General features: G+C 54.7%; 1 protein-coding gene and 1 long non-coding RNA gene across 5 annotated transcripts; one reads left to right on the top strand and one right to left on the bottom strand.

The window, feature by feature from the left end:
• Positions 1-446: 446 nt before the first annotated feature.
• Positions 447-5,241, top strand: LOC121059265. Its single transcript, XR_005814475.1, has 2 exons — positions 447-1,355; positions 4,770-5,241. It is a non-coding gene; the product is annotated as an uncharacterized LOC121059265 (long non-coding RNA).
• A 14-nt stretch (positions 5,242-5,255) lies between these two features.
• BAK1 (BCL2 antagonist/killer 1) lies at positions 5,256-20,920 on the bottom strand. 4 transcript variants are annotated; one of them, XM_040535864.1, is made up of 7 exons: positions 20,650-20,817; positions 16,805-16,922; positions 10,216-10,351; positions 9,945-10,088; positions 7,646-7,826; positions 7,393-7,473; positions 5,256-5,556 (listed from the first exon to the last, which is right to left on the bottom strand). In XM_040535864.1, the coding sequence occupies exons 2-7, from the start codon at positions 16,890-16,892 to the stop codon at positions 5,269-5,271; spliced, it is 918 nt and encodes a 305-aa protein (XP_040391798.1). In that variant the 5' UTR covers positions 16,893-16,922; positions 20,650-20,817; the 3' UTR covers positions 5,256-5,268. The 4 variants fall into 4 exon arrangements, with proteins under 4 accessions (XP_040391798.1, XP_040391799.1, XP_040391801.1 ...); XM_040535865.1 differs by lacking the exon at positions 20,650-20,817 and adding an exon at positions 17,684-18,800; XM_040535867.1 differs by having other exon boundaries at positions 5,256-7,473; positions 20,650-20,920.
• Positions 20,921-21,019: the final 99 nt, after the last annotated feature.

Here is a 21,019-nt window from a genome sequence, read left to right as displayed (position 1 = left end):
AAAGGCAAATACTTCAATAATATTGTGGCCTTATTTTTTTTTCTGGTAATTTAATTAGGAGCTCGATCTGGTTTTGGAGCAGGAGACAAAGCGGACTGCAGGAGCAGCTCTCTTTAATTAGGGCCATGTATCTGTTGTTAAAGTTTAACCTTTCCTTGCACGGAGAGGCAGAGGCAGTGAGGCACAGAGCCTGGGCAGGGCGTTGCGTGCAGGCTGTGCAGGGGCAGCCAGGTATGTGCAGGGCTGCGTGACTGGGGATCCTCCGATCGTGCTCAAATCTCACCCCAGCGATCTCAAAGTACCAACTGGCACTTGTGTGATACGGCTATTTATAGAGACCAGGAACTAGAGGGTAAATATTTATTTACAGTCTGATGCTTAATCTACTACCGAGTGATTGTCTGGAAAGCCTGAGCCCCTATTTTTTTTTCCTGCTGCGATTTATAACCAGAGCCCTCATCTCCTCTCCTGCTCCTGGTGCTCGCATATCCATTCCCCAGGATTAATTCTGCAGAAAATGAGTATGGCCTGGGTTCAGGCCCTGCAGCACCTTCTGGTCCCAGCTCATCCTGGCAGGCATCTTGCCTCATTTTCACTGGCTGGCGTTCAGAGGCAGAAATTGCAAATCCAGGACATATGAAGGGGAATGGCATGAAACTGTCACTGCTCTGTTGGATAGGCAGACTTGTTTGCAATGGTGTGGGACGGGGCAGAGCAGTGGATGGGAGCTGTTGAGTCACTTAGATTCATTGCTAAGTGGGCTGAAAGACAACAGCTGTGCTGTTCTGCCTGCTGACAAAGCAGAGCCGTTCCTGTTTTAAGCCACCTCTGCTACCCCAGAGTCCTACAGTGACCATATATCCTGCCATCACCCACCTCCAGCCTTTTCTGAACCAGAACACCAGATCCTTGTCGAGGTTGGGGACAGGGAATCTGGAAGGATGCTCTGTGTTCATCAGCAAGGACTGATGGAGACGGGGACATCTCCCCTGCCCCTCTGCAGCCACCAGCACCTGCCTGGGCTCCGTGCATCCCGTCACAACCAGAGCCCCCAGGACCGGGGCTGTAGTGATGCCATGTGCCCTGCTGTGGGGGTGGGAAGGAAAGGGCAGAAGTGGCGACCAGGTGGCAGTAAGCACAGGGGGGGATGTGTTAGTGCTCGTTAGTGAGGCTGGAGCTTTTTAACACCACACACAGTCCCACCTGTCCCACCCCAGGTGGTGGTGTTAAAGCAGTGTGTCTCCTAATGCCTGCTTCTTTTACCTCATGCAGGTATTGCTGGAGCCCCCCAGTACCAGTAAGGACGACTGCGGGAAGCTGGTATCCAGGCTGGTCCAGGGAGGTGTGGAAATCAGGTAAGCCAACAAGATCCATCTCAGGGCAAAAGGGAGCAGTGTAGGGAAGAGAATGGTTGAGGGCAGCTGGGTATGAGCCTGTGTGCTGCCTTGGGGTGTGGAAAGAGAGTGGGTGAACGTGGCAGAGCCTGGGGATCTGGGCTGGGGTTTGGGAAGGGCTGCCCAGGATGGTGGCTGTTGCAGGAGTGCTCATGCCCCAGTTTCCTTGGGGCATCTTTGTGCCAGCTTATGCTGTGTGCTTAGCAATGTGACTGCTCTGTGAAGGTGGTAGCACCTCCCAGTCTCAGAGGTGTTGGATGCTTCTGATAAGAGCATCAGTTTCCTTTCACTTCCCAGAGTGTTCTACAGCAGCCGAGAACTGTACTCCTCTATAATGGATTTTTCTCTTGCAATTTCCTACCCTTATTGTTTCTTGGGGTGTGGACACATCAGAGATAAGATCTTTAACTTCTGGGCAGGTCAAGGGGCTGATCAGACAGCAGATTACTGCTGCTGTCTCCTTCATCCCTGCAGCACCTGCTCTGATGGTACTGTCTTGGATGGCAAAGCGATGTTCAGCAGCACATTCCTCTCCCCACCTAGCTCTTTATGCTAGAAAAGGTACAAGAAGGCCTGGTCTCCCTAAACTAATGGGGAAACTGAGCCTGCGGTGAATAGCTCTTGCAAATTTGTGCAAAGGAACCTAAAATGCACAATGAAAGGAGTACATCTTCCAGGAAAAAAAAATCAACACATCCAGAAAGCGCTGCATGTACTTTTTTTTTTTATTTTCAAATATATATATATGTATATATTACATCACTTTAAAACAGAATATTTGTGAAAGAAATGCTTTTGTGGTAAAAGCAAGCCACCATGTTCCACACAGCCCCTTTGTCTGTCCTTTAAAGCTGGTCTGGTCTGCAGGCAGCTCCTTCCCTGCTGCCCCTGGGACAACCTGTTGCCTGCCTCCTCCCTCTCCTCCTCCCACTGGAAAGAAAAGGTGTACACCAGCCCCTTCCCTCTCCTCCAGAGTCAGTGCAAGGCATGCTTTTCTGCTCCATCATGTACCCCGTCTTCTTCCCGAGCAGGGCTTCCTGGAGGGGTACAGAAAGGAGCTGGGGAGGGAGCTGTGTGGAGCATCGTGCGCTTCGCTGCTGCCAGAAAGGCGAGGAAGAGTGAATAGAGACAGCGTGGCTTCAAGTATATGCATAAACCTATCACACAGAGCTTCACAGAAGGCTGCCACCAGTCCTGACCGCAAAGGCACTGGTCTCTCTGGGGCAGCGGTCCTCGGAGCCTGAGCCCTGCTGCTCCCTGCGTTTGGCAGGGAGGGGTTGGGTTGTTGGCTCGCAGCATGAGGAACGGCCACAAGGGAGGGGATGTGCTGACAAGCAAGCTGATAGCTCAGGCAGCTTCCTCCATCCAGGAGAAAAGAGCTGGGGTGGAGGGGGAATATGCCATGCCCTCGGATAAACTAATTAAATGAGATACTCTTCCTCCAGCTTCTCAGCCCCTTTTTATAGACCCATTATAACCTTACGAATTAAATCTCCCTGCCCACCCACAAACACATGCTTCAAACTGAAGGAAGAGTTTTCTGTCTGGGCAACTCTGTGTCACTTAGCACCTCCTCTGGGCTGCCTCTGACACAAAAGAAATCTCCACCAGAAAAGCCCCCGTTTCCTCTCTGAAATCCCTCATGTGCAGGGACCCAGCAGAGAGGGACTGGGAACAGTCTCGGAGCACGTGGCCTTAACCTTGATCAGCAGCCCCGGCTCGCACCTGTTTCCAGCACCTCCTGGGGGCTGGCATCACTACCCGCATCCCTCGTTGCTGCTTCTGGGGTGCACCTAAGTCTTCACCAGGCACCACGATGCTGAAACCATCCCAAAGTAACAGATCCTGGGGCTGGGTGGAGAAGGGAAGCAGCAGGAGCCTTTGGTTCCTTTCCCTACCCAGTGTAGGGTCAGGCAGGCGCCGGTGCCAGCAGGTGCAAGTATCACAGAGAGCCAGACCTTCCTGAAATACAGCCCTAGCTTGGGTCACTGCTAGACAAATGCCACGTCTGCTCCAGCTGCCATGTCACCACCAAACCCTGCAGTGATTCGGGTATCTTTGAGAGGGGCTGAAACTTTCCTTCCCACCTGTTTGAGCCAGTGAACAATCCCCTCCTTGTGAGTGGCCAGAGCTGAGCCTTTTTTTTCCAGCTGAGGGTTTCCCCTCCCTGCTTCCCTTGCTCACCGGGGAAGAAAACAAAGCTTTGGGGGCAGCCATGCCCTGATAGCACCATAGTGGCTAGGAAGGTGACAACAGGGAGAGCCTGCTATCCAGTGCATTACGTGGGCTTCTTTTCATACAGGGTATCACACGTGGCTGGGTTGCTGTTTAAACACAGCTTACACTGCTTTAAAATATTGATCAAGTCTTTATCCCCCCAGAAGGAACCAATTGATTCAGCCTTTCAGGGAACGTTTGGGGTTATTCTGAGGTTTTTATTTTTATTTTTTCCTTAGAGCTCTTACTTCCGTAGTAGGGATGCACTTTTTGGTAAAAAGGGCTCCTGGCACTGCCAGCCCGAGCTAAAGCTGCCTGCACGTAGCCCAGGTACGCTGCGGTGCCTTGGCCAGGCCCTTCCCTGAACTCTGCTTTGTGGGGCTTTGAGGTAGATTCCTGCTGCGGCTCTTCAGAGGGCCCACCAGCCCTGCAAAGAGCATCATCTGCTGGGGAGGACAAAGCCTTCTCGCCTTATTCTGCCTTGGGTCCAGCAGCCCCAGCCCATCCTGCCCCCAGCAGCGGTCAGGCCCCGGCCCAGCCATGCCTGCCCCTGCTGCGTGCCAGGGCCTGGTGTGTGGCGCAGCTCTGGGGGCACAAACCACCGGTCACCCGGCCAAAGAGGGGGGCCTGGAAGCAGGATTTTCCCCCCGTGGGAGTTCAGCACCCAGGTGGCTGTGGCTGCAGTGCTGTGGCCATCCAGTGACGGGATGCAGTACTACAGAGCAGCCACCCATTCACGTTCCCACTTCGAGCCTGTCTCTGCTCAGCCATGGTGCCAGGAAAGCTGGGAGAGGTGAGAGCAGAGTGAGACAACGTGCTGATATCCTGAGACAATCCTCCCTGCAAATCCCCTGAGAAAATGGCTAAAACGGAAACTTCCCTTTGTACAGCACCTATGTTAAAAGTTCCCTTCTCAGTCCTGGTATCACAGACTTTACCAAGGCTTGATCATCTACCATAAAGCTGAAAAATTGCCTTTATTTAAATGGCCTTACATCTGAATTTGGTTTGCAAGGTGAAACCCCTTCTCTGGAAGATGAGAATAAATTACAAGCAGCATGACTTTCTGTACTAGCAGAAGTACTCCAATCTGTTAGAGTTCTTGGAGTGTGTCAGTAAAGTAGTGAATAAAAGTTGATGTACTGTTTTCTTTCCAAGGCCCTCTGGAAAAAGTCCTGCTGGAGACATAACCAAATCAGACAACTAGAGGACCGTGACAGATCAATAATGTGACTGATTAAGAGAAAAGGAAAATAACAATTAGCAGTTCATTTTCACTGTGGCAAAAAAGCTCCATCTGGTGGTGTTTTCACCCAGAAAAAGAAGGTAAGCTGGGGGGAGAGGAAACTGCAGATGATAACACTAGGTTGTTCAGAGTGGTTTGTGCCAGAGAAGAGTCAGGAAATCTCGAGATCTGCTCAAGACAGTTGAACAGGTGGCAGGATGGTAAATGAAGCTGTGTGTGGATAAATGCAAAGAAGTGCACTTGTGAGGGGACAGATAAACTACGGGGGGGGGGGGGGGCGTTGTCAAGCTGCTCACAGAGCATCAGCACAGCTGCAAAACCTGGGCACAGACAATCCACTGCAGGCTTGTGCTGCTCAGCACATAAGTGTTACAAAGAAAGCAACCCAAACAGATATATAGCAGAGGAATATTATAGCAAATATTTTAATGCCTTTTTAGGGAGTACAGTCCAGGACACTCCACCAGGGATTGGGATGCTGCAGAAAATGATGGGCACAGAAAGACGGATATGGAGAGAGGCCAAAGAGTTTGCTATTCTTTCGTTAAAAAAAAAAAAAAGGAACGTGAGGGACATAAGTGATACAAAATTATGGCTGGTCCTGCTAAGCTGCAAGGAGGAAGGCTGCCAGGTGTCCTCTGTCTGTGCTTTGACAGGACACGTAGTCCCAAGGGAGAGACATTGAGGGAAAAAATCCACCTGAAGACAAAGGTAAGAATTAATGACACGGCGAGGTGATAGAGGAAGGTTTTTAAAAACACGACAGCCAGGTGTCTGCCAGGAACACCTTTGGTATGGTGGGGCAGAAGGGCTGCTCTCTCTGTCCCCAGTTTGCCCACCGTGGTGACCCCAGGCAGGGCTGCGGGTGAGCTGGGCTCTGCCCTGCCATGGTGACCCCCCTGCCAAGGGGATGTGCCCGAGCAAGGGCAGTCGTGGTCCCCAGCCTGTTTTGCAGCAGCAAAGCCAGGCAAGGTCCAGCCATTGTGGGGTGGTCCCAGTGGGCAGCAGGCTCAGGCTGCTTACACCTGTGGTGCTGCTCCAGCCCAGGGATCCCTCTGTGACAGGAGAGGAGCTCAGGCACGGGTCCACGGCTCATTTCCTACCTCCGAGGTCCCCCTGGCTCCCTCCCCCAGCTGGCTGAGCTGCTCTAGGAGCTCGGTGATGCTGGAATGGCTCAGACAGGGCCAGTCACAGTTTCAAGACTTACAGAGTCACCTGGATTAAAAAGAGCAGACAGAGCTAAACCGTGCAATCCGCACTGGGATGCTCTCCCTACTTTGTAAAAGTCAGAAAGATCGGAGATTGAGCGGTGCCTGCTTGCATCCCTGCCTCCCCCAAAACTCATGTTCAAGCATTAGTCAAGAACAAGGTCAAATCCTTTGAAAAAGTCATAGGTTGCCGGGGCAGCGTGCTGTGCCCTACTGCCCCCGCAGCCCTGATGTGGCAGCCCTGGCTCAAAGAGGACACATCAAAGAGCCCGTGCAGGAAAGAGATGCAACCAGTGCCTCCCACTGAGAGCAAGGGGACCAAGTGGTCGTACTGGGGCTGCTCACGTGCCAGTGTGCTGGATGGAAGCAGCCAGCAGACTGGAGGGAGGGCAGGCTGCCTGCACACCCCCGAGTCACCACCCCACAGCTTTTTAGTGTTTGGAAACCTGCTGCTTCCCAAGGCCTGCTGGCACACGGTGTCTGAACTCCTGTGAGGGCTGGGGTGCAGGCAGCGAGGTATGACTGCAGCCCTGGGACCAGCATCGGCCATGGGATGCTGCAGGTTTGGGGTCTGGGCTGTGGCAGGGAAAGTCTGCTCATGCCAGCACTGCTGGCTGCTGCCATCGATTGTCAGATAACAGGTTGTGCTCCTGTCACCGTGTTCCTATAAAAACGGGTAGGGGCTGCTTGCTAAAAGGAAAGGGAAAGCTCAAGTATTCGGGCTCAGGAGCAGGGGAAGGTGAAAGCAAGCACCACATGGCTTTCTAATGCTGGCTCACCCCTCCAGGGGCTTATAACCAATGCTCGGAGCAACCGAGGCTGGAATCCCTCTTCGAATGCAGGTCTGGGCTAGAGCCAGCAGCAACGGGGGAGCTCTGCGCCTACCCCACGGAGTGTCTTAGGATCAGCACAGAGTGGACGAGACATGAGACACACGCACACGTACGCCCACGCCGGCGTTACCGCGACAATGCTTTTGTTCCTCCAGAGGAGCCTGTTCTCCTGCCTCCCTGTTGCGGGCTACTGGAGTCACGGTGATGCTCTGTCCTCAGCACAGTGAGGCTTAAAGCAGCCAAAGTCAAACCTTCCCCCCTGCTGCCTCTCTCTGTAGCTCCTGGTGGCATCGCCGTGGGTGGCAGAGACCCCGCATCCTGCAGCGGGAGGGTCACGGGTCCAAGCTGCGCTCTCTCCCCCCCTGGAGGTTTCTCAAATCCCGCCCCCCCCCCTCCTGGGAGACGTCAATGCAGGATAGAGGTTTGAGAGAGAGCTTGGCCGGACCCCTCAGCCTCTGCCCCCACGTCGGTCAGGGCCTGAAGAAGCGTCGTACCACTAAATGCCCCACCATCACCAGGGCCACCACCGCCAGCATGTACTTCATGTAAACATTGTCCAGATCGAGTGCAGCCACCTGACGGGAAACAGAGAGTTAGCAGGGGGCTTTAGACCTGCCTGGGCCGGCCTCCTGCTCTGCCCCACGCTGCCGGCCCCACCAACCTCAGCTGCACCTCTACAGAGCCCATCAGCCTCCCCTCGCCCCCCCCAAATCCCCCGGGGCACAAGCCGTGGCCCCGCTGGCTCACCCATCCTCCCTGCTGGGCGATCCACTGGGCGATGCGGTTGCGCAGCATGAACTCCGTCACGTAGCGGGCGATGCGGCGGAGAAAGCCTGTTATGCCGTGCTGGTAGACGTGGATGGCCATGCAGTAGCCGAAGCCCAGCAGCGCGATCACCCGGCCCCAGTTAATGCCGCTTTCGAACAGGCTGAAACGAAGCCGATGGGTTTGGTTAACTCACCCCCAAAAACTCTGCTGAGGCAGGCTCGCCTCCCTAGTCCTCGAGGTGCATCCCTGCCGTCCGGGCAAAGCAGTGATTTTGTGGCCAAGCAACACGCAGACCTCGATAACCTGACGTGCTTTTGGAGCAGAGCAACCACAGCCTCGGCCACAGACACTGTTTGCCTCAGCCAGGTGGGTTAGGGATGTCATAGGAAAAAAAAAGAAGCTTCCAAATCCTGCGCACACAGCTAAAGGCTCTGAATTGCTGGGGTGGAATCCTTGGGATGGCTGTGGCTGTCCTGCCACCCTCCTGCCCATTCCATCGTTCCCTCAGGTCTGCACCCAAATACAAGGGCACGCCAGCTGCCTGTGAAGAACCTCCTGAGCTACCTGGGTTTTCAGAAGCCAGGGTGTTAACCCCGGCAAGCTGGAGCAGTTGCCACTTTAAGCTACCAGGCTGTAAGCTGCAGCAAGCTCCAAAGCTGCTGCACGTGCAGCTGGGAGTAAGAACTGCAGCCCAAGTACCCCTCAGCATCCCCTGCCTGGGGGATCACACCCGGAGGTAAGGAAGTTTAAGCAGATCTAAGGCAGAAGGAACAGGATTTTCCCTTTTCGTGCACAAACCCCTCCTAGACCTACAGCTGATCTTGCCTTCTGCTGATGCTCCCAAGGGCCGGGGGGGCTCCAAAATACATCTAAGTTGTGTCCTAGTGTTCCTGATCCCAGTTTCAGCTGCTGTGGGCACAAATCTGCCGTGTGCAGGTTTGGCACTGATTTACCCAGACTGCTTTTTGAAGGCTTTTTTTCTTGGTTTCCAGCAAGGTAAGCAAGTAGGAAAAGAAAAATAAAACCAAAAATAAAAATATAAAAAGGGGAAAAAGAAAAGTAAGCGCTGCATTTTAACCTGGTGCTGCCCCAGCTGTCCCTGCACAGCTGAAGGGAGCTCTCCTCTCCACAGAGCCGGTCGCAGAGGGCGAGGGAAGGAACCACGAAGACACAGGTAGCGCAGAGAGGGGGACAGAGTTTAATTTACCTGTTTGCGGTGCGTTAACCGCCTCAGGGTGGCAAAGCGGTGAAAACAGCGCAGCTTGGCTTCCCAAGGAGAGGGGAGCAGGAAGAGGACAGAAGAGAGGCAGTTAGACAACACACACCGAGCGGAGGGTGCGCGGGGACAGGTCTGCACCACGGGAGCTGCCAGATCCCGGGGCCAGGACCCAGAAAACCCCTGCCAGGAATCTTCTGCAGGACCCTGGGCAAACCCTTAAATGTGCACGGGGTCTTGGTTTTCTTATGGACAAAATGCAGGGAGAGGGGTGAGGACTTAGCCCCTCAAGGCACAGTTGGAGCATCCGCGACCACCTCGGTGGAGCCGGCGTAATGCTGCAGAGTAAGGTGGCTCAGGACACAGACATGAGCCTGCACCGGGTGCAGTCAGGGCAAAAAGTTATCCAGGTGTTTGCATCTCAGTCCTCACCCTGTTGCTGTGCTTGAAGTGGGAAAGCTGGGCACGCATCACCTGCATCGGACAGCTGCAGGTTTTTGGGGCATCCCAATGTCCTGAGCCAGCCCCATCCTGCTCCAAGTGGGCACCACCATAGGCAGCGAGTGCCTGCCCTTCCCCAGGGCTGTGTTTGCTTTGTGCCCCCAAAAAGCCCGGCCCTCCAGGACTTCCAGCCACCAGCCAGGCGGTGCTGGGACCAGCAGCAGCTATGCCTTGGTCCGGGGCTGGTTGTACACCTGAATGGGAGCTGGGACGTTTGCTTGGCCCCACTTCCCAGCCACTTTCCCCAGACTTTCTGCCCCCAGACAGCTTGAGCAAGGACCGCCGCTGCACGGCCGAGGGGGCAACGTGTGAAGACTGTGCCAGCAGGAGCAAGAGAAGAGGCAGAAAATGCAGGAACCGTAACGGTGAGCTTGGACAAAGCTCAAGGCAGGGACGTGGATGGAGCCTGAACCGACAGAGTCTGTGTGCTGCAGGGGGGGCGGCTGTTCTGGGCTGGGGGCAAGGCCTCACTGGGCTACACTGCACCCACCGGGACCTTTCCATCCCTCGCCTCCTCCAGGAAAAGGCATCCTGCCCACACCAAGGGAGCTGGTGCCTTACCTGGAGGCGATCGTGGTGAAGTACTCGTAGGCATTCTCCTTGGTGGGCTGCAAGGATTTCAGCATGTAGCGAAACTCGGCGTCGTACCGCTTGTTAATGTCATCGCCGATGATGGCCAGGCGCCTCCCCACCAGGCTCCCGGTGCTGCCCAGGGGAAAAATGGCATTACAGGCAGGCCAGGCTTCCCAGTAAGACCAGTAGCAGGTCTGTAACAGAGCCTGGCCTGGGGCAGGGTAGAGGCATGTGCGTGCGCTTGGTGCCTGAGTTTTACCTGCCCAGCTCTTGCTGGATCTCCGCAATCTCCGGGTCCAAGGGCACTTCTTCCCCGCTCTCTTCTCTCTCCTGTTGGTAGCGGTAGAAGGCGTAGCTCCGAAACACCTCCTCGGTCTCCTGAACCACCTGGTCTTCTGAGAGAGACAAGGGGAAGAAAAGTCGAGGGGGCAGCTCATCTGCTCGCTTTCCCCAAGTTGGAAAGGGATCACACCTTCTTTTCCAGCCTGAATTTGTGCTGGCCTGCTCAAACGTCTCCTCCCTCCACATGCATCCTTGGTGGTGCCCTCCCATCGCAGTCTGCATCCTTCCCCTCACCCTGCAGCCCCAAGTCTCATCCCCAGCCCCTCTCCCTTGGGTGAACACCCAAATGGTGCTCGCATTTCGGGCGGTCGCTGCTCTCAGCAGCCAGCCGAGCCCTCTGCCAGGGGCCTGCACAGCATTTCAGGAGCCCCCAGGACGTGACAAACGCAGCCAAGTTTGCCTCTTCCCTTGCAGTTGCAGGGGACTGGTTGGGGTTCACAGCCGTAAGTGAACAGCAGAAAGTAACACTAAAGCAATCCAACATGGATCAGTTCTCAGAAAGCTCATTTCGAAGCCAGACTTGTTTCTTGGAGGGGCACGGGCCCACATTTAGATCATTTTTTTTGGCCAGACACAGGACTGTCACCACACACACTGCTGATGTTCAAGCTCTCCCCACATGGCAGCACCTCTCTGTAAGGGAACCGCTCGGCACAGACAAATTCAGGAATCCTGGACCCAAACCCCAAGAGGCAGCAAAGCTCAATCAGTGCAGAAAAGCCTCCCTCAGCAAACAACCCAGGGTTATTTCTATTTAAATGCCACCCACGATCGTGCCCTCGTGTGGCATCAGCAATGACACGGTGACCAAAGGTTAAACTGGTCATTTTGGAATAACTGATAGTAATTTGGAATAACTGATATAAATTCGGCTGATTCATTCGCTCACTGCCAGTCTCACCTACACCCATCAGCGACGAGGCCAGGGGAGGGTTTGCGCCTTGTGCATGGGCTGCCGGCAGGAACAGAAAGATGAGTTTTTGGACTAAATCAGAAACCATAAACCAAAAAGGTGGCTCCTTATCTTGCACTGGCAAGCAGACAAACAGCCCAGCGATGGGTCTGAACACAGCTGTGTGCGGACCCCCAGGCCCTGCACTTTGGTAATGAACCCACGTGGAGGCAACGAGCCCTGGGCACGGCGAGGCTCCGGGCTGTGAGCCGGGGCTGCTGCTGGGTTTGGGTGCCGCAGCTTCCCTCCCTCGCTCTCGTAAACAAGCAGGGTTTGGCACGCCAGGTATTCGGGGTTCAGCGGGGACAGGCACCCAGGCAGTCACGTCACCGGCTCCGACAGCGCGCGCGCGAAAACCGAGCTCAGGCAGGAAATGAGTCAGGAGCGAGCGGTGGCGGCAAACCTGCGCCCGTCTGGATGCTGCTCGGGCTCAAGAACCACACGTGGGGCACGGGAGCAGATCCTTTGAGCAGAGGGAAGCACCTCCCTGTGCTGCTTGGGGATGGGAAAGGGTCTGGCTGCGGCTGGGACCTGGAGCAGGGAGCCCCCAGTAGGCATCCCAGTCCAAAGGTACCATGGTGACCGATACCTTATCTCACGCACTGCATAGCTCCTGGGGAAAGTACCCGGTCAGTCACGGGGTGTCTCTGATTAGAGCTTGGTTTCAGCTAGCCCGGGGAATGTATACTGGCTGGAGAAACACTCAGGCTTACAGCACTGGTTTAGCAGCCCAGGATTTGGGGGAATCGGCTCTAAAGTCCAGTTAATGCCCTTCTTCCCAATTTCTTTTCTAAGATGCAAAATCTGTAGGGGACCAAAATACCATGGACACATCCGCAAAATCTATAGGGGACTGAAATACCATGGGCACATCTGCAAAACCTGTAGGGGACCGAAATACCACAAGCACATCCACAAAATGTAAGGGACAGAAATACCACGTGCACACCACAGATTCACAGACATTAAATGAGGTGCAAAGCACTGGGCACAGTTAAAGGAGCAGCAGGGCAGCAAGACCCCACAGACCTGTGGCTTTAGGTGACGGCTTTCAAGATGCACTGGGAGCACACGACCATCAGGCAGACCTGCAGCAGCAAGCAGGGCACCTCGTTGCAGCAAACCCAGCCAAAACCCGGCCCCGGCATCCCGGCACATCCACCCACCAGCCTGGGCGCACAGTTTTCTGGCCACTTGCATTCCTAACACAGCGATGCTACGGGATGGTGACATCTCCATGGCCCCTGCGCAGCCCCAGGGAGATGGACCCAGCCCTGGGTAGGGTGGTGCAGGGACAGCAGAGGACCTGTCGTGCGGAGACTTGGGTTACAGGGAACTTGGGCTGCGTAAATAAAGGTGAAGGGAAGTGACAAGCCCCGGTGGCTGTGTTTTCAGGGGACTGTTTTGTGTTTTGCAGGAGCAGGTTTATTTGGCGGTAAACAAATCCCACCTTACTAGGAGCCAAGCAGGGAGCAGTAACCAGAAAACGAAACTGACTGAGTCACAGTTTCAGTGAGAGGCAGAGTAAACAAACTGCAAGAACAAAAGAGGAAATAAGCGTACCCAAAAATCCCTGCTTTTAACTATCCCAGGCACTGTTTTTAGTAACGCGAGGACAGGTGGACGTGCCCCTTTTTCTCCCAGATGCTGACTTGCGGCACCTACTGGGACCACCTCTGGGTGTCCCCCACTGGAAGGACGAGGCTCTGGATCGGGATTTGCCATGTGGATGCTCAGGACCAGCAGTGCAGAGCAGGCTGGAGCTCCTCCTGCATCTCTGGGCTCCTGGGCCAGTATCAGGGGGTTCGGCATCAGGCAGACCCCGTGCTGCAGGGGAGGACTCTGCTCCGCTTCCCTTTTGCAGAGCGGTGACCCCATCGTGCTCGGTCCCCAGCACCCAGGCCAGACCTGCTCCAAGAGCAGCCCCTCGCCTGGATTCTGCTTTCTTTCTCACTGTTCCTATCTCCCGGGGAGCAGCTGGTAAAAACTATCAGCCTCACCAAAATCACCCCTCAGATGTCATTAGAACTTAACAGCCCCGCTACAGGCTGCAATAGTGACAGATGCAACCTGGCAGCGTCCCTTCTGAGCTCAGGAGATGGGCAATAACCACAGTAGCTGTCTGCACAGAGACTGATATCCAACTGGGAAACATTGACTGGATCCCAAGGGAGAAAACAGCTCGGGGGACCAAGAACAGTCCCTGGAGGTTTTTGCCTCGAGGGGTTGCAGTTGCAATTCAGGTGTGGGACGAGCAGAATCTGCATTAAGGGAGTGAAGCTAGCTTCCACCAGGCCAGGCAGCGCCTCTTGTAACCTATCGCCCGTCATCAGCACTGACATCTATGATCAAAGGCTGATCAGCTTAAAAATGCATCGTGCTGGCATAATCCTGCACCTGAGATCAGAGCTTCCAGACAGGTAAATGAAAAACTGCCTTCCCCAGAGGCGTCTGCTCAGCACAAAGCAACTCCCCTTGCTCTGCTCTTTACAGCAAATATCTTCCCACCCAAAATAGGAGCGAGATCCTCAAACAGCCACCACACAGAGCTACTGGGCAAACGCCCTTGGTTTTAGGGTTGACATTTCTCTATCGATAAGTGAGATTTTCTGGTCCAGATCCTGGACTGGAATCAAGGAACCTGCTTTAGTTCAGGGGGTGCCACCCCAGCAGGGGCTGGGGGCCGCTGCAAAGTTTTGCTCGGGTACTTTGCTGCCCAAGCTGAGACCTGTCCCATATTTGCTGATCTCTGGGACTGCAAAGGGAGGCAGGGCCCCGTGCTCGGTGGGATGCCTGAGATGGGTGGGCATCAGCTCTGGCCCACCAACATTTTTAGAAATGATTTTTTTGGGCATCCTTTTCAGGCAGGAATAAAGGAGCCATAAGACACTTCCAGAGCAGGGCTATTCCCCTGTGCAGCCATAAGAAGGATGACTTTTTTTTTTTAAATGGAAATCTCATATTGATGGGAGATGCAGTTCAACAGGGAAATCCAATACTCAATGTCTGTTTGTGCTGGAGATGGGACCTGCAGGGGCACTAGAGCAAAGAAAAGCACGTTCAAATGGTTTCAGTCGCTCTACAGAAACTATGAGAGCCCAGGCTTAAACAGACAGGTCACTGTTTTTTCTACTCATTTTGCAGGTGGTCTTGGAGATGAAGACATGGAGCTACTCACAGACGCATGACTAACATGTCTGAGCAACTATTTATCAATTCATCACTTCTTTTCGCATGCAATGTCAAGTCCACAGCTAAGATAAACAACTAGGGACCAAGCCGTACACCTCTCTGAGTTTGTTAGGTGAGTATTAAGCACACAAGCAAATGAGAAAGCCCAGGTAATCAGAGTAAGAGAACAGTTGCCAGTTTAGCACTGCAAACTCTGAGTCAGACGGCTGGGTTTTCCAGGCACAACCCTGACACAGCAGACATCCTCGCAGAGCCTTGCTTCAAATCTCTGTCCATTTCCCCAGCAGTAGAAGCAGATATAGCACCTACACCTTTCTCAGCAAAGCACTTTGGGATTCCAGCTAATGTGGCCCATACAGGAGCTAAGTGTGACCACACAGATAGTATTTGCATCACATGGACTTGTCCTTCTTCACTGTAGGGGAACTACACTGCATTTTGCACGACTACCTGCAGGTGTGAGGACAGCCGTGTCCATGGAATGTCCCCTGACATGGGACGTCCCCCTGACCTGACCCTCAGTGTAGTTATCCCAACCGTTCCCAGAGCTGTGTGCACACCCTGGCAATATGTCTGAACAGGGAAGTGCCACCAGCCCCATTTTACAGATGGGAAAAGAAGTAGGGCAAGGTTAACGAGTTAATTCTCTGAATTAGGAACTCCACTTCCTGAGCTCAGCTCGGTACTGTTGGTGCTGGGCCTCCCAGCCCTCCTGCAATGTTTGCTCCCCTTTGCATGACTGTTCATGAATTACGTTGTTCCTCCTCTTCATCACACACTGCCACAAGGCTCCTGCCTTCATCTGCAAAACCCTAAAAATATGAGAAGTGTGGGTTGCCACCCAGTGTCACAGAAACACCAGCATCTTGTCCCTGCCCTAAGCAAGGCCTGGTAGAACAAGGGATCAAGACAACACTCAAATCCCTGACCAGCAGAGAAATCCCTTCGCTCCCTATGCATCCAAAGACAAACAAAAAAGGCAAGCAAGCCCTAAATGAAAACCAGGCTTAATAGCCGGTGACAAAAGCTTTCTTCCACCCAGTAGTCCCATAGCACGCGTTGTTGGAAGCTGCGCATTTTTGCTGCCACCTGAGTCCACGTGGCTTCTCCCCAAGAGGTACACAGGGATCCTCCGAATTCCAGGTGGACCCCCAATTTTTGGGAAGCAGACAGGTGCCAGTACTGCCAGTAAGTGTTTGCAAACGTACAGGAAGCGTGACTGTAAAACTGTGTGGTTAGAGTTCAGGGCCCGATCCTCTCGCAGGTTTTCACATCAGCATCTCATAGGCCTCAACAGGAAATCAGCATACGTAAACAACTGCTCTAATTTATTTATTTTCATGCCTTGTAGACTTTGGTAAGGGAAGGACAGTTGTTTTTTTTTTTTTTTTTTCCCTCCTCCAATGTGTTCATGCGGGATCCAGAACAAATGGTACTCCGAGATGGAGAAGAGCCTGGGCTGTACCAGAATACAAACAACATAACCAGGCCCATAAAACAGCTCTGAGCTGGATCTGGACTCAAATACATAAACAGTTAGCTATAACTTCTAATCTCCAGTATTGACAGAGCAGCAGTGACTCAGCCTTATTTACAAGTCCACCTGCAAAACAGGTTAAGAAGTCACCCGTGTTGAACACCTCGCTGTGCAGCGGCATTTTATCAGCCGGGGACGAAACGGGAGCCGAGGCTTTTCCCAGCTTCCTTTCGGCCCAGTTCCCAGTTTCACTCATCAGCGGGCCATGCAATCACACCACCTTCTGGGTTTGGGGTGTACAGGGAATGGGACGCACTGCTCCTTGCCCTTCCTGACCCCAAACTTTTCGTTGCCACCCCGACACAACAGGGACCCGACTTGGTCCGGCAGCTGATGCTGCACGACTGAAAGCGCTCGGCACAGCACGTTCTCCTGCCTGCTTTAAACCTCAAGTACCTTTCGCTCGCTTGTGTTGGCGGAAGGGAAAGTAAATGACACCCAGCACCTGTGGCACATCGAGCAGCCAGCTGGGGCAATTCACCCCACGCCCAAGCCTCCATGCCTGCACCCAGCTGGCAGCAGACCCCAGCTCTCAGCAGCTCCCTGCATACCGTTTGCTGCATGCTTTGCAAGCCCCCTTGCTCCCCACTGTGCCAGCCCAATGCCAAGCATTTCCCAAAAGCTCTGAGTGTATAAACTCAGGAGTTCAGTTCTGCAGAGATGGACGGAGCTGACTTATTATCCCAGCCCTACAAAGCCCTTGGAAGAATGAAAAATCATCTTTTCAAAGAAACACAGCAGGAAAAAAACAAACAAACTAGAAAACCACAGCTGAATGAATATGCTTCCTGCCCCAGCCCCGAATAGCACATCCCCTCTTTTTACCTGAATTGAGCTCTTGTGACAGCCTGCGCCCATTGCTGCCCCAGCGTCCGTGGGCCCCCGGTGGGTCTCCGTCGTTCCCTGAGGCCATCGCAGAGATGCTGGGGAGGATCAGCTTTACCTGGAGAGGGGATAGCCAGGACGTGAGCCAGGGTATGGCCCATCAGCAGTGACACTGGAGACCTCCTGCGCCTTCCCACACCTCTCAGGTCAGCATCACGGAGCCCCTTTGGCTGAGCCAAGGGCTCAGAGAAGCACTGCCTGCTTTTATCTCCACGAGCAGCCTGGCTCCTCCCTTCCCTGCACTTGCTCCCTCGTGGTCACACCGAGTCCCTTGGCTAGATTTCTCCTTTCTTCCCATCAAGATGTTTGCAGACAGTAATATGCCATAACAGGAAAGTCACCCAGTGCCCTACCCTGCTTCCCCACCCTTGCTGGAAACCTACTGGCTGTCCCATGACCCAGAAAGTGCTTCTCCAGCCCAAACAATAGCATCACCTGGAGCAGCTTCGAGCTGGGAAGAAAGCAAAACCCCAGCACCAAGGGTTGCAGGGCTGCCGGGTGCTGAGCCACTGCGTCCCCACTGCGTCCCCACTGCAGCCAGCCCAAGCCATGGCCATGACTGCTCAAGAGCAAACCAAGCTGTGACCACAGCCAGCTGCCCCAGCAACAACACCGATTCCCCTTTGCAAGCACCTCTGGCTCGTTTTCCACAATTTCTGCCAGTTTTTCTTTTCCTATATCCAGATGCCCTAACTTCCCTTTCCTTATGTCTTCCCAGCTCCTCTCTGAATAAGAAAATTAAGTTATCAAGTTGTTATTAAGTTAACAAATGCCCAGTTCCAACTGCCCCCGACCTTCAAAAGCAATCTAAAACCATACCTGTGTTTAGGGCTCTGCAAATTTCTCAGCAGCAGCTTTTACCCCCTGCTCATCACACTGACATCACCCCCGGTTTGTGCAGAGAAGGAAGTGAGGCCGCCTGCTTAGGTCGGGGTTAGATCACGGCGGCGGCTTGCCTTTTGTTCAGCATGCCAGTACATGTTCCTAGGCCAGGCCTTCTATAGGGCTGAGCTGGTAGGTTTTTCTGATTTGCACCAGCTTTAAATTTGTGAGGACACATTGACACCCAAACGTTTAAATCATATTCTGGCCAAAAATGAATACTGAAAAAAAAACGTGCTGGTTGCAGATAAATAACCACCTACATCAAGCTTAGGAGTGCAACACCTGGGCCAAGCTTACAGCCTCACATCGATTATTCAGAAGAGAAAAACGGAGATCATAAAACAGATTGTGAAGTGCGGTATCCAGCCAGGGTGGGATGAGGGGCTGGAAATGCAAAGTTTATCAGCCTGGCTTCGAAAGCCCTCACGTATTTGCATATCTGCAGCCAGGGACTCTGAGCCCTGGTGACACACAGATGGAGGTGCTGTTTTTTCCTACACGCCTCCGAGGACAGGATTTCCCTTTTCCTCCCCGACCTCGTACATCGCCATCCAAGGAAAAGCTGAAAACATGCTGAGGACCAGGGGCGGCAGGGAGCCAGACTGCGGAGCAGAGGAGGGACGGATGCGGCACGGGCAGCTCGGCGAGCGCCTGGAGCAGCAGACGCACGCTCAGCGAGGCTGAAGTCGCAGCCCACCTCCCATCTGAAGGCTTCAAAGGGAAGCAAGAGCAGACTGGGAGCAGTTCTCTGTCCGTTTGTGGGTAACCAAAGCAGGAGGAATTCCTTCCGTGCCTCGCAGTGCTGCAGCCCGAGGCTGCGCTGAGCACGGTGCTGGTCGTGGACGCGTCCAGCCGGAGTTTAATCGCCTCCGGAGCTTTTACAGCACGGGCTGTTGATTTCACATGGACCCACTGCCTCTGCCCAAACCTCAACCACCAAGAACCGTGAATTTCTGATGTGGCTCCGACTGCTCCATCTGAAGGATGTCTGGGGGAACACCCAACTCCGGAGCCTGCGCCGCAGCTGACTCATGTGTTGCTTCGCACTTGTTGTCTGCCAAAGCCTTTGGAAGCGAGTGTTGCAAGCTGCGACTGGGGCCGTAGAGGAACTTTCATTTTCAGTTTCCCCTCTCAATATAGTTTCTTGCAGCGCTTTCTTCTCTCGCACCGCGGGGCACCGCAGGCCTCCTGCGCACATCTGGGACCGGCAGCCGTGTCCTCGTCCCCTGCGTGTGCCGAGGGGCTGCAACCCACTCCCAGATGGGACCCAAAAGTCCCACTCCTGCAAACTAAATGAATTTCTGAGCTAGCTGGCTGCCCGCCTCTGCTGGGGCCAGTGCCTCAGCCCAGCCTCTCCGGTACCCAGAGCCCTCGTTCCTCCTGCTTCCTGGTTGCTGCCCCTTTGCTTTGCCCCATTCCCCTTGGTTATGAGAATGTTGTGCCAGGAGAGAGCAGGGAGGGTGCGAAGGAGGATTACAACACCCAGACGCTTAAAGACAGCCCAAGGCAGAAGAAAACGAAGGTCCTCCAGGGCTTGGGGAAGGGCACAGGGAGGCGGCAGGGCACTAGGAGCAGTGTCTAACTCAGCCAGAGGACAATTCACCTCCACTCTGACTTTTCGCTCTTGTAGGAGGCCACAAAGGGTTAAAAGGAGCAGATAGCACCTGGGCCGTGGATTTAGCAACACCTCTGACATGGCACAGGAGCCTTATCTTTATTAACGAGCACGTGCCAAAGGATCAGCCTTCCTGCAGGCTTCCCTCCTAAAAAGACCTTTGCCTCAACTGTTCCTCGTTTCACCCTCTCTCACTCTGCTCTAAGGCCTCTGACACACTTCCTGAGTGCCCCCAGGACGTGCTCATCGCTCAACTTCTCCCAGCTTTTCTCCCAAAGGACAGTGCCCGGGCAGCAGGGAGATGCCGGGGCCGGCCCAGTGTGGGAGGCCGATTTGTGGGGTGCAGGAGGGCAGGGGACTCGCAGGAACGGGGGGGGGGGGGGTGCAGCCCCAGCCCCCCGATGCGTTATGAAAATCCCATTCCAGGAAATGCACGGAGCGTCCCCTGGGAGAAGCATTTCACATGCCTGGCCCCCAGCCCATGCAGCGATCCCACCAAAAAGCAAGTGGCAGCAGGACCAGAGGACCCCAACCCCTGCTCGCTCAGCGCAGAGCCCCCCCCCCGGAGTGAGCAAACAGGGGAAATTTGCCCAGTTTTGTGCTTTCCCGTGCCCACCCAGCCCTCGAGCCCAACGGCCACAGCTGTCGGGGATGGGGACCTTGCAGCCACCCCCCGTGTCCTGGTGGTGCTGAGCAGGAAACCATGCAGCTGTGCCCATGGGGCCACACGTGTGATGCCCGGGGCTGAGGTCACGGCTCGGAACGGAGCTGGCCTGATGTCACCACGGTCCCCAACGTGGTACGGCACGGCTCTTGTCACCGATGGCCCCGAAAAACCCCTCTGCCCCACGCCTCCCAGCACCCTACGCTCAGCATGGGGGTGCCGGGGGGGCTGTCACTGTCGTGGCCTCACAAGGGAAGAAACGGGAGGAGAAAAAAAAAAAGAGAGGAGGAGGAAAAAGAAAAAAAAAATGGAGAAAACATCACCAAAAGAGGCGACGTTTGCTCTTTGGGGCAGCGCTCAACATGGAGCGAGACCTTTCAGCCCTGGCCCAGAGATCACTGCCCGCTGCATTACTCTGTGTAGTTCAAATCTCCCGCACCAGGAGGGTGCAGGATGAGGCCCTGGGGCTCTGTTCCCCTCCCACCTCCCCAGGGTCCCCCCGGTGCATTTCAACCCCCCCCCCCCCCCAAGCCCCGGCAGCGCTCAGCAGCCCCGGCCCGGGGCGGGGGGGGCGGGGGAAGGAGCATCCCGGTGGAGGCTGGGGGGGTCCCCGCTACTCACCGGCTCCCGGCGGGGTCCAGGGGGGCCGGGGGGGTCGCGGGGAGCCCTAACGCATCCCCCCGGGGAGCTGCCCCATCCCCGCCGCTCCCTTCCTGCCTCCTCCCCGGAGTGCAGCGGCGCGGCGCGGGGGAAGGAAGCGAGCAGGGCCGGGGAGGAGGAGGGAAAAGAAGAAGAGAGACCGAAAAAAAAAAAAAAATTAGAAACCCAACCCCAGACCATAGATGCAGAAGCGGAGCCGGGCAGGGCTCAGCTCAGCTCCCTCTAGAGGCGCCCTCCCCGGACGGAGCGTGGGAAAGGGGCTGCGGCAGAGCTTTGAGCAGCGCCGTGCACCCAGGGGATGCTCCTGGGGGGCTTGGGGGGGATTTGGGGG

Source organism: Cygnus olor, chromosome 24 (genome assembly GCF_009769625.2).
Source record: "Cygnus olor isolate bCygOlo1 chromosome 24, bCygOlo1.pri.v2, whole genome shotgun sequence".
In the NCBI taxonomy this organism is placed as follows: Eukaryota; Metazoa; Chordata; class Aves; order Anseriformes; family Anatidae; genus Cygnus; species Cygnus olor.
This window is presented reverse-complemented; position numbering and strand designations above follow the sequence as displayed.